The 14,456-nt window shown below is 41.3% G+C and overlaps 1 protein-coding gene across 1 annotated transcript; it reads left to right on the forward strand.

Moving 5' to 3' along the window:
• The first annotated feature begins 12,048 nt into the window (after positions 1-12,048).
• LOC128577177 (replication protein A 30 kDa subunit) lies at positions 12,049-13,013 on the forward strand. The gene is given in 4 exon segments (XM_053579264.1): positions 12,049-12,188; positions 12,190-12,342; positions 12,562-12,771; positions 12,773-13,013. Coding segments are annotated over 4 exon segments (744 nt in total).
• Positions 13,014-14,456: the final 1,443 nt, after the last annotated feature.

Below are 14,456 nucleotides of genomic sequence, written 5' to 3' on the forward strand. Positions count from 1 at the left end.
CACTTGATTCTGGTTAAGTCTTGGAAGGTGGCGTGCTTCCAAGTATCGGTCTATTTCCTTCAGATTTTCATATTTCTGAGAATAAAGTTTCTTGTAATATTCATTAAGGATTTTTTGGATTTCTGATGAGTCTGTGGTTATTTCGTCTTTGTTGTTTCTGATTGATGATATTAGGGATTTTACTCTTTTTTTCCTGATTAGGTTGGCCAGAGGTTTATCTATTTTATTGACCTTTTCGAAAAACCAGCTTTTTGATTTATTGATCTGTTGTATTATTCTTTTGTTTTCAATTTCATTTAATTCTGCTCTAATTTTGGTTATTTCTTTTCTTCTACTGGGTTTGGGGTTGGAATGTTCTTCCTTTTCCAGTTGCGTGAGATGTCCCATTAAGTTGTTAACTTCCTCTCTTTCCGTTCTCTTGAGGAAGGCTTGCAGTGCTATAAATTTCCCTCTTAGAACTGCCTTTGCAGTGTCCCAGAGGTTCTGATAGTTTGTGTCTTCATTGTCATTTTGTTCCAAAAAATTGGTGATTTCTTTCTTAATCTCATCTCTGACCCAGCTATCATTCAGCATAAGGTTATTTAACTTCCATGTTTTTGTATGGGTATGCAGATTCCTGTTGTTACTCAATTCAAGTTTTATTCCATGATGGTCTGAGAAGATGCATGGAATAATTTCTATTCCTTTAAATTTACTGAGGTTAGACTTGTGACCTAAAATGTGATCAATTTTGGAGTAAGTTCCGTGGGCTGATGAGAAGTATGTGTATTCAGTTTTGTTGGGATGAAATGTTCTGTAGATGTCTGCTAAATCTAAATATTGGATGGTTAGGTTTAAATCTAAGATTTCTTTGCTCAGCTTCTTTCTGGAGGATCGATCCAACACTGCCAAGGGAGTGTTGAAATCTCCAATGATTATGGAGCTGGAGGAAATCAAGTTACTCATGTCTGTTAGAGTTTCTGTTATAAATTGAGGTGCATTCTGGTTGGGTGCATAGATATTAATAATTGAGATCTCGTCATATTGAGTATTACCCTTAACAAATATGAAGTGACCATTCTTGTCCTTCCTTACTTTTGATGGTTTAAAGCCTACTGTATCTGCAAATAAAATTGCAACACCTGCTTTTTTCTGATTACCATTTGCCTGAAATATGGATGACCATCCTTTCACCCTGAGTCTGTATTTGTCTTTTAAGTTGAGATGTGACTCTTGTATGCAACAAATATCTGGCTTGAGTTTTTGTATCCAGTCAGCTAACCTATGCCTCTTTAGAGGACAGTTTAAGCCATTCACATTGATGGAGAGTATTGATAAGTCTGGTGGAATTTTGGGTGTCGAGTTTTTCAAAGGTCCAGTGGACATTTTTAATCCTTTCGCCAGTGTGGAAGTTGGAGTTTGATCCGAAGTTTCTGGGTGATTTTACTTTTGTGGTATAGGATTGGGTTGGTCATTGTGGAGGATAGGTCTGAGAACATCCTGAAGAGCTGGTTTACTTATGGCAAATTTTTTCAACATATGAATGTCATTGAAGTATTTAATTTCTCCATCATAGATGAAACTCAATTTAGCTGGATACAAGATCCTGGGTTGAAAGTTTTTTTGCTTTAGGAGATTAAAAGTTGATGACCAGCCTCTTCTTGCTTGAAAAGTTTCAGCAGAGAGATCTGCAGTTATTCTAATATTCTTACCTTTGTACGTTATAGTTTTCTTTCGCCGGGTTGCTTTGAGAATCTTCTCTTTCATGTTAACTTTAGTGAAGCTAATTATGATATGTCTGGGAGATGGCTTATTGGGGTTGAATCGTGCTGGGGTTCTGAAGCTGTCTGCTATCTGAATTTCAGATTCTCTGGGCATGTCTGGAAAATTTTCTTTCATAATTTCATGTAGAAGGGCCTCTGTGCCCTTGGCAGCCACTTCATCGTTCTCCGGAATTCCTATAACCCTTACATTGTTTTTTTTCGAATTATCTGAGAGTTCTCTGAGTGAGTGATCCGTTTTTGCTCTCCATTTCTCTTCCTCTTTGAGAGATTGGGAGCGTTCGAAGACTTTATCTTCAATGTCAGAAATCCTTTCTTCTGCTTGCTCCATTCTGTTACTGAGGGATTCTACTGTATTTTTCATATCTTTGAGGGCTGTAAGTTCTTGTTTCAGTGTGTCTAAGTCTTTGGTGGTTTTGTCTTTAAATTCATTAAATTCTTGAGACAATTTTTGAATTTCTCCTCGAATTCCTAATTCCATTTTATTGATCTTGTCTGCAAACCAAATTCTGAATTCGACTTCTGACATCTCAGCCAGTTGTTTATGAATGGGATCTTCAATCACATCTGCCGTATCTTTTCTTGGGGGGGTTGATCTATTCTGGTTATTCATGTTACCAGAGTTTTTCCGCTGATTCCGCCCCATGGTTTACTCCCTTTGGTTTTTCCCCTGGGGTTTTATCGAGGGCCCGTACAGTGTTGTGGCCTGAGAAACTGGGGCCCTGTCTGGTGTGGTGGAGCAAAGTGGTTCTGTCTTGTTTTCAGCTGGTTTCTGTTCGATCCTATTGCAACTTCTACTCTGGCTTGAAGTCTCAGCTGTGTGGAAAAATCAGCAATTAAGTCACCCCGCCTGCCCACCTCTGGCCCCAGTTGGAAAAGGAGAATCAAACCTTCCTACAATCGCACACCCAGGGCACCGCCTGAAGAGTCCTCAGTCTATTAGCCCAGTTCAAAAGGTCCGAATCAACTGTCTCAATCGGCACTTGTCTCGGGTGGAAGGGTTCAAGAGGTCTCTGGGAACTGGATCACAGGGGCCTGGTTACTCCTCTGACACAGTTCACCCCAGTGCAGCGTGGAGTCAGGAGGAGCCACCCAGCAAACAGAGCAGTCTAGGAAGGTTGATGTCTCCTTCCCCACTTTGCCCCTCCGTCGGACCCAGTCACTGGTATCTCTGCAGATGGCTAACCCAGTTGCCTGCAGTGAACAGACACTCCAGGGATTTGCACCTGCCTGAATCGCAAGGAAGTCTGCCAGGCCCCCGCAGACTGCCGCTATCTAGCAGGAGGAGATGGGGCCTGACATCTTTGAGTGTTTGATGCAGGTGATGGGAAGGAGGTGTTCACTCAGGCTTAGCCCCGTCCCTGATGCATGCTGCTAACAGAACAGAACAGAACAGACAACTTTGTGAGGTTCTGTCTCTGTTCCTGTCGTCGCCTACAGAAGACGGGCTGTTTTGAGTTCAAACGTCTTTGCTGCTGGAGAATTGCGTCTGAACACCTCTCTGGGTCGGCCCCGCCCTGGAAGCTTCCGGGGTTTGTGAGCCGCGTCACCCGGTGGCCTCCTCTGGTTGCCCAGGGAGACAGGGGGTGTGGCCTCAGAATATCCAGAAGTGAGCATTCTGCCGTTAAAGAAAAAATGGCTGTTGATCTACCTCCAGGGAACTGCTGCTCTGGTGTGGGCACTCAGGCGACCCTTTTCTCCTCTGTCCCGCGCCCCAGAGTCAGCACTGAGCGGCCGCAGTTTGTGCTGGGTTCACACCCCTTAAGAGATCCCCCAAGAATCAGAACTCTTGGGGGATGGGCCCCCAGACCCCGATTGGGAGTGGGGCGGGGGGAAGCTAGAGTTTCATTCAGTTTTACGCAATACTACGGTCCGGGGAGGGCTCCTGCACTGCACCGCAGGGAAGTGCCGCCAAGGCTTGATTTCCCCTCAGCAGAGTGCCCTCTCCTCGCTCACGTATCCCAGAGTCAGCGCTGACCTGACACAGCTCAGGCACTGTGCTCTCCCCTCGAGAAATCGCCCAAGGAGCCGAACTCCTGGGGGATAGGCCCTCAGACCCCGAGTGAGAGTAGGGGTTCTCAGCTCTCAGCGGGGAGGCCAGAGTCTTATTCAGTCTTGGGCCCGTATGCCCGGGGAGGGTTGGTGCACTGCACCGCAGGGAAGTGCCGAGGCGTGACTCCCCCTCAGCCCGTTGCCCTCTCCTCACTCGCGCGCCTCAGAGTCAATGCTGACCAGTCGCAACTCGGGGACTGTCCACTCCCCTTGAGAAATCACCCAAGGATCCGAAGTCCTAGGGGACAGGCCTCCAGACCTCAGTGGGCGGGAGGGGAGCGCCGGGGATTCAGGGTTGCCGGCAAAGGATTCCCAAAGTTTTATTCAGCCCTATGTCCGGCAGGAGAACGCCACGGCACCCCAGTAGGGGAGGTAGGTCCAGTTTTTAGAAGGTCTCTCCCGTGGAGTGTAGTGGGAGGGCCTTTAATTTCTGCCCGCTTGTTCAATTTTGGGGCTCTTGAGCCGGTCTCATGGGGGAGGGGGACTCCCGTCCGCTTGGTGGTGGATTTTGTACCTTTTGTTTGCGTCCTTGTGATCACAGCTTGCCTCAGCGGTGTTGATGTGCGTTCTTCAGCCTTCTCTCTTGGTGAGGCTCAAGTCCACCAGGATACTTACTAAATTCCTGTCCCTTAACTCTCCTTCTGGACGGGAGCCTTTGTTGAAAGCTGGCTTCAGTCCGCCATCTTGTCTCCCATCCAAAATATCTTTCTTTCAATATTTCCTTTATCTCTGGGGAAAGAAGAAAGTCATTGGGGGCCAGATCAGGCAAGTAGGAAGGGTTATTTGTTTACTGGCTAAAAACTCTGTCATAGACAATGCTGCATGAACTGATGCAATGTCATGATACAAGAGCCATGAGTTGTTGATGAAAAGTTCAGGTCTTTTTCGGCTCTGCACCCGTAGCACAGTGATTATGGCACCAGCCACATATACACTGAAGCTGGTGGATTCAAATCCAGCCTGGGTCAGCTAAGCAACAATGACAACTGCAACAGAAAAATAGCTGGGCATTGTGGCAGTTGCCTGTAGTCTCAGCTACTCGGGAGGCTGAGGCAAGAGAATCGCTTAAGCCCAAGAGTTTGAGGTTGCTGTGAGCTATGATACCATTGCACTCTACCGAGGGCACATAGTGAGACTCTGCCTCAAAAAAAAAAAAAGAAAGAAAGAAAGAAAGAAAATGTCAGGTCTTTTTAATCTAACTTTTTCATGCAACCTTTTTAGCACTTCCTAATAGTAAACTTGGTTAACCATTTGTCCAGTTGGTATGAATTCATAATGAATAATCCCTCCAATATCAAAAAAAGTTAGCAACATCATTTTGACTCTTGATTTAGACTGATGGAACATTTTTGGTCATAGAGAATAGACTGACTTCCATTGTGCACTTCAATGCTTTGTTTTAGGATCATATTGGTACACCCATGTTTTGTCATCACTGACAATACGGTCCAAAATATTGTCTTGCCTCTTCAAAAGATCTTGGCAAACTTCAATTTTTTCTCGTTGTTGAGCTCCTTTGGGACCATTTTTGCATACACCTTTCTCATGCCAAGATTTTCAGTTAAGATTTTACTAACTGGCCAGACGTGGTGGCTCATGCCTGTAATCCTCTGGGAGGCTCAGGAGGGAGGATCACTTGAGCTCAGGAGTTCAAGACCAGCCTTAGGAAGAGCAAGACCTCATCTCTACTAAGAATAGAAAAAATTAGCTGGTTATTGTGGCAGGTACCTATAGTCCCCATCTACTTGGGGAGGCTGAGGCAGGAGGATCCCTGGAACCCAGGATTTGAAGTTGTTGTGAGCTACGCTGACACCATGGCACTCTAGCCTGAGCAACAAAGTGAGAATCTATCTAAAAAAATTTTTTTCTTAACTGTTCTTTATCAATGTTTACTTGGTCTGCTGTGCTTCTCATAATCAGCTGATGATTTTGACTCAAAATATGAAAAATGTTTGCAATGTTTTCATCAGTTCTGTGCATTACTGGCTCCCTGATCTCTCCTTATCAGTGATACTTTCTCTCCCCTCAGAAAAACGTAATCCATTTGTGCACTGCCATTTTCTTCATGGCATTATCCCTGTAAATGTGGACTAACGTATCTCTGATTTCACTTCTACTTTTTCCATGTTTAACAAGAAATTTACAAATGTTTTTTCATTTCTCTAATTCAAGCTCTGACATTCTCATAAGGGCACACAAAAACACCCAACAATAGTGAACATCACTCAGCAAGATGCCACTACTCATTGACATGAACGCAGCTGTGAAACACTAATATATCAAGGTTATAAAACCTTACAAGTTTGTACAGTGCTGCCACCATAACTGCGTGGTGGCAAGTTTGTGAACTTAATTATCAGACCTTGAATACTATGTCATTTGATCCTCAAAACCACATCCACAGAGTCTAGGGGAGAGTAAACTCAACATTTGTGTTACTACCAAATTATATTCACCTTTGACCACATGCAGAGAACACCACTGACACTGGAATGGGATGCTTCACTATTCCATTCTAAATTTTAGGTATAAGAACTCAAATGGTTAAGTAATGGCAACTAACCCAAAGGTGATGAATCAAGTCTATCCAAAATGGATCACATATCCTCCTTTGCCAGGCTAAGGAAAATGAAGCCATATGACTGACAACTCACCTCTACCCCAAAACAGGGAGGGACAGTTCCCCAAAGGAAAAACCCGGGTTAATTGCCAGAATAAGGAAGGAATGCTGGGCAGGTAGAAGAAATAAGAGTTACCTACTAAATCAAAGCAGACTTAGATTTAGAACCCTGGTTTTATTAGTTATTAGCTGGGTATGGATTGGGCCACCACTGAATTGCTTTTCTCATATGTAAGGGGGGAGGGATGGTACTTACTTTAAAGAGTTGTTTGAGAATTACAAATACTGTAATGTACAAGACTTTAGTAATATTCTTGGTACCTAATAAGTCTTCAATAAATGGTAATTTATAAAAGCCAAATGCTAGATTTTGTATTATTAAATTATCTGAGTCCCAACACTCAAAGATCAAAGGTTAGGAAAGGACATCTGTAACTATTAATGAACCTATATAAAACAAAGTATGTTATAAGTAATACATTTTCATTTAAGGTAGTGTTTATAAGCTTCAAGAGACCTCTAATTCTCACCTTTATGCTCTGCTGTTTCCTTTTATAATCTGTACACACAAGGCACAGAGTGGATAAGGAGGACAAGCTCAGCTAGCATCATTCAGCAGAAACATTAAGAGGAATGCCTTAGAAGTCTGGCTTCAGACACTAATCCAAGCATCTAGCTGTTGCTCAAAGGTGACTCAGCACAATTTTTTTTTCAGAACCCAATTTTAAGAGACATTTAAATGAATACCATTCAGAGCTGAACTTTCTTTCTTTTTTTAAAAAAATAATTTATTTACCACTGTAAAACTACCATATTCCTTGGTGATTGGTGCATGTGGGACAGTATATATTTGTTGATTATTTTAATTAATGAATTTATGTAGTTTCATAGTCTATTAGAAATCAGATCATTAGCCTCTTGCCTTATATATTTACATTTTAATATAATTCAATTCTTGTAAAGGAGTTTGTTAACACAAATCAATGAATCCCTTAGGAAATAAGCTCTAGGGAGGCATTCAGGCTATTTTAGAAGCACTAATAGTGTGTTAATACAATATTACTACATTTATGCTCTGAAGGACTGTCCCATGATTCTGTCATTTAAAAAACATTAAATTTGAGGTAAGTTGTTGACATTTTCACGGTGGGTATTTTGTATATATCTGAGTGGATGTTGCCTTATCAATCAAGCAAGGCTTATTAAATAAACAAAAAAAGTATAGAAATGGCCAGAAATAGTTTAAAAATTTTAAAAAGACTGTTTGCAGCTTCTGCTAAGGATGTGGAAATGTGGAAAGTGCATCACCCCACTCTTACAAGAAAAGCGACATAATACTCACAGCTGTAAATTTTTCTAAGCCCATCTGTAATAGGAGATGACAGAACAGTCAAAACCTCTGAAACCCAAGAGCAAACCAGCCTCCCAGATGTGAGCACTGGCTGGCCTGGGACAGGTTGGGAGTGAGTATGGGGGGGGACCACAAAGGCACCACAGAAAATAAACGTTTAAAAACAAATCTTCAAAAATATAGTGTGGACTAGTACGAAGGGTGCAGTCATTGGTACTTTGTTTTCACTTTACTGCATGTACCCAGGAAAGATTTATGAAAGAACAGGAGGCCAGGGAGAGCGTCTCACAGTGCTGCAGGCCGAGGAAGGGGCTCCGTTCTGCAGCAGGAAGGTACAAGCCCAGGTGCATCTGATTCCATCTCCTCTGCAAAGCACATGTCATGTCCCTGGAGTGAGACTGAGAACCCTGCCACCCTCCTGGGTGCAGCTGAAACATCCACAAAAGCTGTAAACTTAGTACTCTGGGTGGATTCTTTGAACTCAAGAGTTTGAGACTAGCCCAAATAAGAGCTGATCCCATCTCTATTAAAAACAGAAAAAATTAGCCAAGCTTTGTGGCAGGTGCCTGTAGCCACAGCTTTTTGAGAGGCTGAAGCAGAAGGATCGCTTGAACCCAGGAGTCCGAGGTTGCTGTAAGTTAGGCTGACACCACGGCATTCTAGCCTAGAATAACACAGTGAGACTCATGATGCAGAATCAGTGGGAGGACGAAATTTGCTTTCCTGTAACTAGATGGTCCCACCAGTGTGTGATGAGATACAAGCTTTGCCCCCTTGCCCGCAGCTCACCAGTGGCTGTGTGGCCTGGTTCCCAATGGGCCACAGACCAGGACTGCTCTGCAGCCCGGGACCGGGGACCACAGGTCTAGGGAAAGGTCATTCTCTTCAGTTTCATTGCCAAAACCACAGAGATAACTTGCTGTGCATTTTACTCTTCAGTTCCAGGCTCCATGCTCATAAAAGCCCAAGCCCCATGGACGGACCACCCAGAGCTGAACTTTCATACTCAATCTTCCTGTGTTTTGCCACCAACAAATCCTCTGTGTTGAAAGACTGCAATTTGCTTTGTACCAAGGAACATTTACAAAGGTATTTTAGCTGTCCTTGATTTATTTATCAAACATTTACTACATACTGTGCAATAGGTATCAAAAGCACAGAGATGATTAAGCATAGGTGCTGCTCACAGTTTAGGGGCAGACATGCAGCAAAATGCTATAATGGATGGCTGTGATGAATCTGTATAAGGATCTCTAGTTGGTGATCAGGAAAATAACTTATAAACACATGAGCCAAATCTTGGTGGAGGGGAGTTAAGACTTCACCGGAGACAAAGGGAAGGAGGCATTCTAGGCAATGGTACAAGAAAATGAGAAGATATGGACAGCTTAATGTGTATGGAATGCACTTTATTATTACTGGAGTGGAGCAGGGAGGTAGGAAATGAGGCTAGAGAAGTGGTCAGGTGGGTGAGAGGATCATAAAGGGACCATGGAAGTTGGAGAGTGCCATGTTAGAAGGACAAATTACTCTGGAAGTTGATAAGCATGGCGGATTAAAGCAATGATTCTTAATTGTCTCTTGTGTCATAGATTCTTTTTAAAAAACAGAAAAAGTGCATGAGTCCTTTTGAAGCTAGAGAAGCCGTCTGCAACATGAAGTTTGAGAAGCTAAGCTGAAGCAGTACAGCTGACCCTAGACTGCTTAGTTCACGTTCTTTCCCACAGCTCCCATAATTATCTAATTAAGGTTTCACCGTGATTATAAAAATGTTTGTCTCAAGAGACTTTAAGAAAGTAGTTACACATAGGCGATAGGTGTTTTAATTTAGTAAAATAAAAGTTACATTAATAATGTAATGTTTTCTTTGATGATTCTCTTAGATATTTTGTTAAAAGTTACCTTAATGTTTAAACATTTTTGCATTGTTAAAACAAAGACTACTTTGATATTGTTTTCTGTCAAATAAAATGAAAAATTTCTAGGTTTGTTTCCTCCTACTCCCATTATAAAAATTATTAGAATTATAACCGAGGCAGAACAGTCTTTGAGAGACTACTCTCACTGTTTTCTAGAATTGCTGGCCTTCTGATAAAGTTTAGTGGACCTATCCCCATCTCTGCATATTGGCTGACAAAGACAGCTGGACCTTCTTTGTCCAGTGACGTTTATGGCAACCACCAAGGGACCCCTAGACTGCTTGGAAGCCTAGTGGTCACCTGGACAGGCAAGTCCAAGGGGCAGTGCTCTGAGACTCCTAGCAGCGCTGTTGTAAGCTTTCTCTAGGCTCTACTCTCATGTGCCCACTTTCTCCATCACTAAGGTCCACCTGCTTTATTCTGGTAGTGCTCTGAGAACTTGAGTTTTCATCTGTTATGGTTCTGTTCTTTAGAAATCTGATGTTTCCATGTCTGATCTGTATTGTAGGATCTCAGGGCACTCTCCCTAAAAACAGCCCTTTGGTGGGCGGTGCCTGTAGCTCAAAGGAGTAGGGCGCCGGCCCCATGAGGTGGTGGATTCAAACCCAGCCCCGGCCAAAAACTGAAAAAAAATAAAATAAAAACAACAACAAAAAACAAAACAAAACAAAACAGCCCTTTGGGGGCAGATTCTGTCTAATGGTCTCAGCATGGGTACACATCAATGATTAAGAAAGAAATGAAGTTTTATTGTAACACAACCTGGCCCATGTGTTCATCTCCAGAGAAAAATAATTGAAAAATGGGTCCTTGAATTATTACTATCATGATGTTACATTGTTTAAAATAACAAATCTTATTTAAAAACTTATGTTTGTTTTATCTTGTTCAGATTTATGAGGTTAAAAGCAGTAATTAGAGAGGCAGTGTGCTTGCGTTGGGGTGGTTGAGATCCAGAAACCTGAAATCGGCAGCTCCCCACTGTCCCTCTGGAAGAGATGCTGCTGAATCAGCGCAGGACAACGTGAGTGCCCTGAGGGGCTTCCTCAGTTGAGGAGCAGTGGGGTGACAGGGCACGGGTGACAAGGCCGAAGAAAGATGGAGCAGCCCCGGGCGGCGGAGTTGGGAATGGGAAGCAGCAACCAGGAACGCGGTGGGGGTCAGAGCAACAAGCCAAGGCCTGGGAACCGGGCCACCAAAGAATAGGAAACAAAAAACAAACCCAAATTGTATGACTGAATTACAACTTTTAGAAAATCTGCTGTCAAAAAAGAAAAACGTCTTATTCAACATCCTATTGATTCTCAAGTTGGGATGAGCGTTCTGCAGCTCATCTGAACGATCTTTGAATTTTTCAGAAAAGGAAGTACTGGATCTCTTTGAAAAAATGATGGAGGACATGAACCTTAATAAAGAAAAAAAGGCTCCTTTATGAAACAGATTTTACCACCAAGCGTGAGATGGTTGTCTAGTATATTTCTATCACTGCCAGATCTATAGTTGGAAGTAAAGTTACAGATGGGCTGAAAAACAGCAAACATCAGTGCACAAGACTATGTTCATGAGATACGATCTGGTATTTCAGAGGAGAAACTTCTTAACTGCCTAGAATCCCTGAGGGTTTCTTTAACCAGCAATCCTATCAGGTAGGTAGTTCTTATCATTTTTATATGATTCATACAATTTGTAATACATATAATTGTAAATACAATCAATTACATTATTTTAACCGCAAGATTTTCTGAGTGGAAGTCTGATAATAAAACAGCAATGTCTGACTGTGAAGTTGTAAACATTTCAAAATATACTTAGTTAAGTGGATCTCTAGCATGCAATTTTAAGAATATAAACATTTTATTATTTAATACCTTTTTGATTATATAAGATATAGAGCTAAGAGTTAAATACCCAATTTTAGGTGGAAATCTAGTTGTGTACTCAGATAATTATTATGTGCTTATTTTTGAAACTTAGTATTTTGACTTTATGATTTCACTCCTTTCAAACCTGACAAGTTGCAGCATTCAGAAATGAATGGAGTGGGGACTAGTAAAAATGCATTTTTATGAATATGGCAAGAAAGGCTTTAAATTACACGCAGGACTTTTAAAATGTAGCAACCACTAGCACACCCCAAAGAGTTGTGGGATCAGGTGAGAACCTGACAGGTCCCAATTAGCTGGAGGCAGCTGCAGTCTGGTAGCTGATCAGCTACATAGGTAGTATAAAGCTGGTTGTGTCAAGCCCCCAGCATTTGGTAGTAGCCCTTGGTAGAGCTCAAATCCAGTCTGCGGAGCTGCCTGATGAGAGCCAAATGCCACCTCCTTTTCCTCAGCTATCCTTAAGATGAATAAGAGTGGGTCTGGAAGCTGTGGGAGCATCTCTGCTGAAGGTGGAGCTTGTGGAGGCAGTGAACAGCCATCTGAGGGAAGTACAGCTCCAGTGAGGAAGACCCTCAGACCCAAGGTCCAAATCCAGAACATTCTACTTGTTGTGTAAACCATCTGCTCACCTGGCTGATAATGTGTTCAAGGTTAGGGGAATTGTAATTTCCCAGGTCTCCACTGCGGGAATAATAAGACAGGCAGACAGGGCTCCAAATTGCATTCTTTACAAAACTGATAATATGACCTTGAAGCCATATTTACTACAGACACCTATCTGACCTCAGAATTTAGAGGCTCAAAATTAAGAATGTAAGTTCACAGTCAAATTCAGCAAAGGTTAGAAATATTACAAGTGGCAATTTTATAATCTTTAAACAACTGACCTTTAATACCAGTTTTAAAACTAGTTTTATTTATCAAAGATTACCAAAGTCACATGAACAAATATGTGCGGGAATAATAAGATAATAAGAATAATAATTTCCATATGGCTTAGCAGAGATAAAGGCAAGCGGCCAGTCGGAGTATATGCTAAAGTTTTTGGCATCCTTAAAGGTTCCGTGGGGGCAAAGAGTCTTGAGATATTAAAAATCTGTGTCCTGGAGGACATGAATGAGTTCACTGTGCATATTCTAGACATGGTTAATGCACACATGATTCTGGATAAAGGCCATCAAGAGACCGCTGGGAAGCGTGCCTGTGGATGACGCTAAATAGGACAAATGTCGCCTCAACTTCACCCAGAAGGAGGTGCTACATTTGATTTATGAATTTCCTCGACAGAAAGGGAAGAGCATCTATGAACTCCAGAGTCAGCTCTGCAGCCTGAGCATTAAAGCCATCAAGGAAGTGATTGATTATTTGACCATCGAGGGCCACTTCTATCCCATTGTGAACTGGGAGCATTTTAAATCTGCTGATTGAGGTATATGGAAATCATACTTTCATCTCTGAAGACCCTTACCTCCAGCTGTAATTTTGACCTGTTGACTTTTAGGAAGTAGGATTTTTCAACAAAAAAATCTCGACTGGCATCCTTAGGCAATTTGCTGCATTTCCAACTGCTTTGAACGTTTCTGTTTTTCTAACCGTATTTAAAGCTCCAATGAAGATGTCAGTGGACAAATAGGACACTTTGTAGGATCTACCAGCAATATAATGGAAACACTCTAGGATGGATGATTTGGGGGAGAAAAGCTACAGAAAAAAGTTGAAATTTATTATCTAACTTCTTTTTAAAGAAGAAGCGTGGACCTTCTTTTTCCTGAAATATCTACATATTAGGAGTAACTAGTTGTAGGTCAGGGAGCCAGCTAAGAGACAAGAATAAAAAAAAAAAATGTTACTTGTTTTTACATTAGACTTATTTTTCATGTTTGGATTTAGCTTATTATAGTCATATTGTTATCTCTTGCTAAATATAATAATTAGTTCAAATGTGCTAAAGATAGTAATTTATGAATTCAAATAATCAGTTCAAGCATTTATTGTTTGATTTGCTCTTATTACCATAGGTTTAAATTTATGTTTTCATAAAATTAAGATCATACTGTGTTTAAATAAATGCTCCATTTTTGCAAGGTGAAAAAAATATAAGCAGTAACTAAAACTGTATTTTAATCCCTGGTCTGTGTTATACATCTAATTTATAGGGTGTAAAAATGGTTAACAAGAAAAAAACTTAAAATGGTAACTAAAACCTTGGTAAACTGCTAAGATAAATAAATTAGGTAATTAAAAAAGTAATAGTCTGAATAAAAATATGTTCAAAACCCAGCAAACATAAATTCTGCTTCTGTCTATATATGTCATGTGCCTGTGATATTTCACTACCAAAATATGCAAAAGAGCTCTAATTAATTGGCTTTTTAAAAGGGAAAAAGGTAACTGCTTAAATCAAATATTTTACCAAGAAAACAGAAAAGAACTCAAATGACTTTTTGTTCATGTGACTTTGGTAATCTTTGATAAATAAAACTAGTTTTAAAACTGGTATTAAAGTTCAGTTGTTTAAAGATTATAAAATTGCCACTTGTAATATTTCTAACCTTTGCTGAATTTGACTGTGAACTTACATTCTTAATTTTGAGCCTCTAAATTGTGAGGTCGGATAGGTGTCTGTAGTAAAGCCTAGGGACATGTTCTCTGTGTCTAGGCCAGCAGCTACAAGGAAGGCACAGTCTAGCCCACACACCCCTTTCTTCCCTGGTCCAGCTTTGCTCCCATTATTCAAAAAGAAATCGAATCCTCTAGCCATCCTGTTTTCTGTCTTTGTATCTGATGAATGAATTAAGGACAAGATAGGTCCTGTCCTTTGCAGCCACTTTTGATGACAGGTGGCCATGTGAGACTTAGGAGGAACAGGAA

This window comes from Nycticebus coucang, chromosome X, assembly GCF_027406575.1.
Source record: "Nycticebus coucang isolate mNycCou1 chromosome X, mNycCou1.pri, whole genome shotgun sequence".
Classification (NCBI taxonomy): domain Eukaryota; kingdom Metazoa; phylum Chordata; class Mammalia; order Primates; family Lorisidae; genus Nycticebus; species Nycticebus coucang.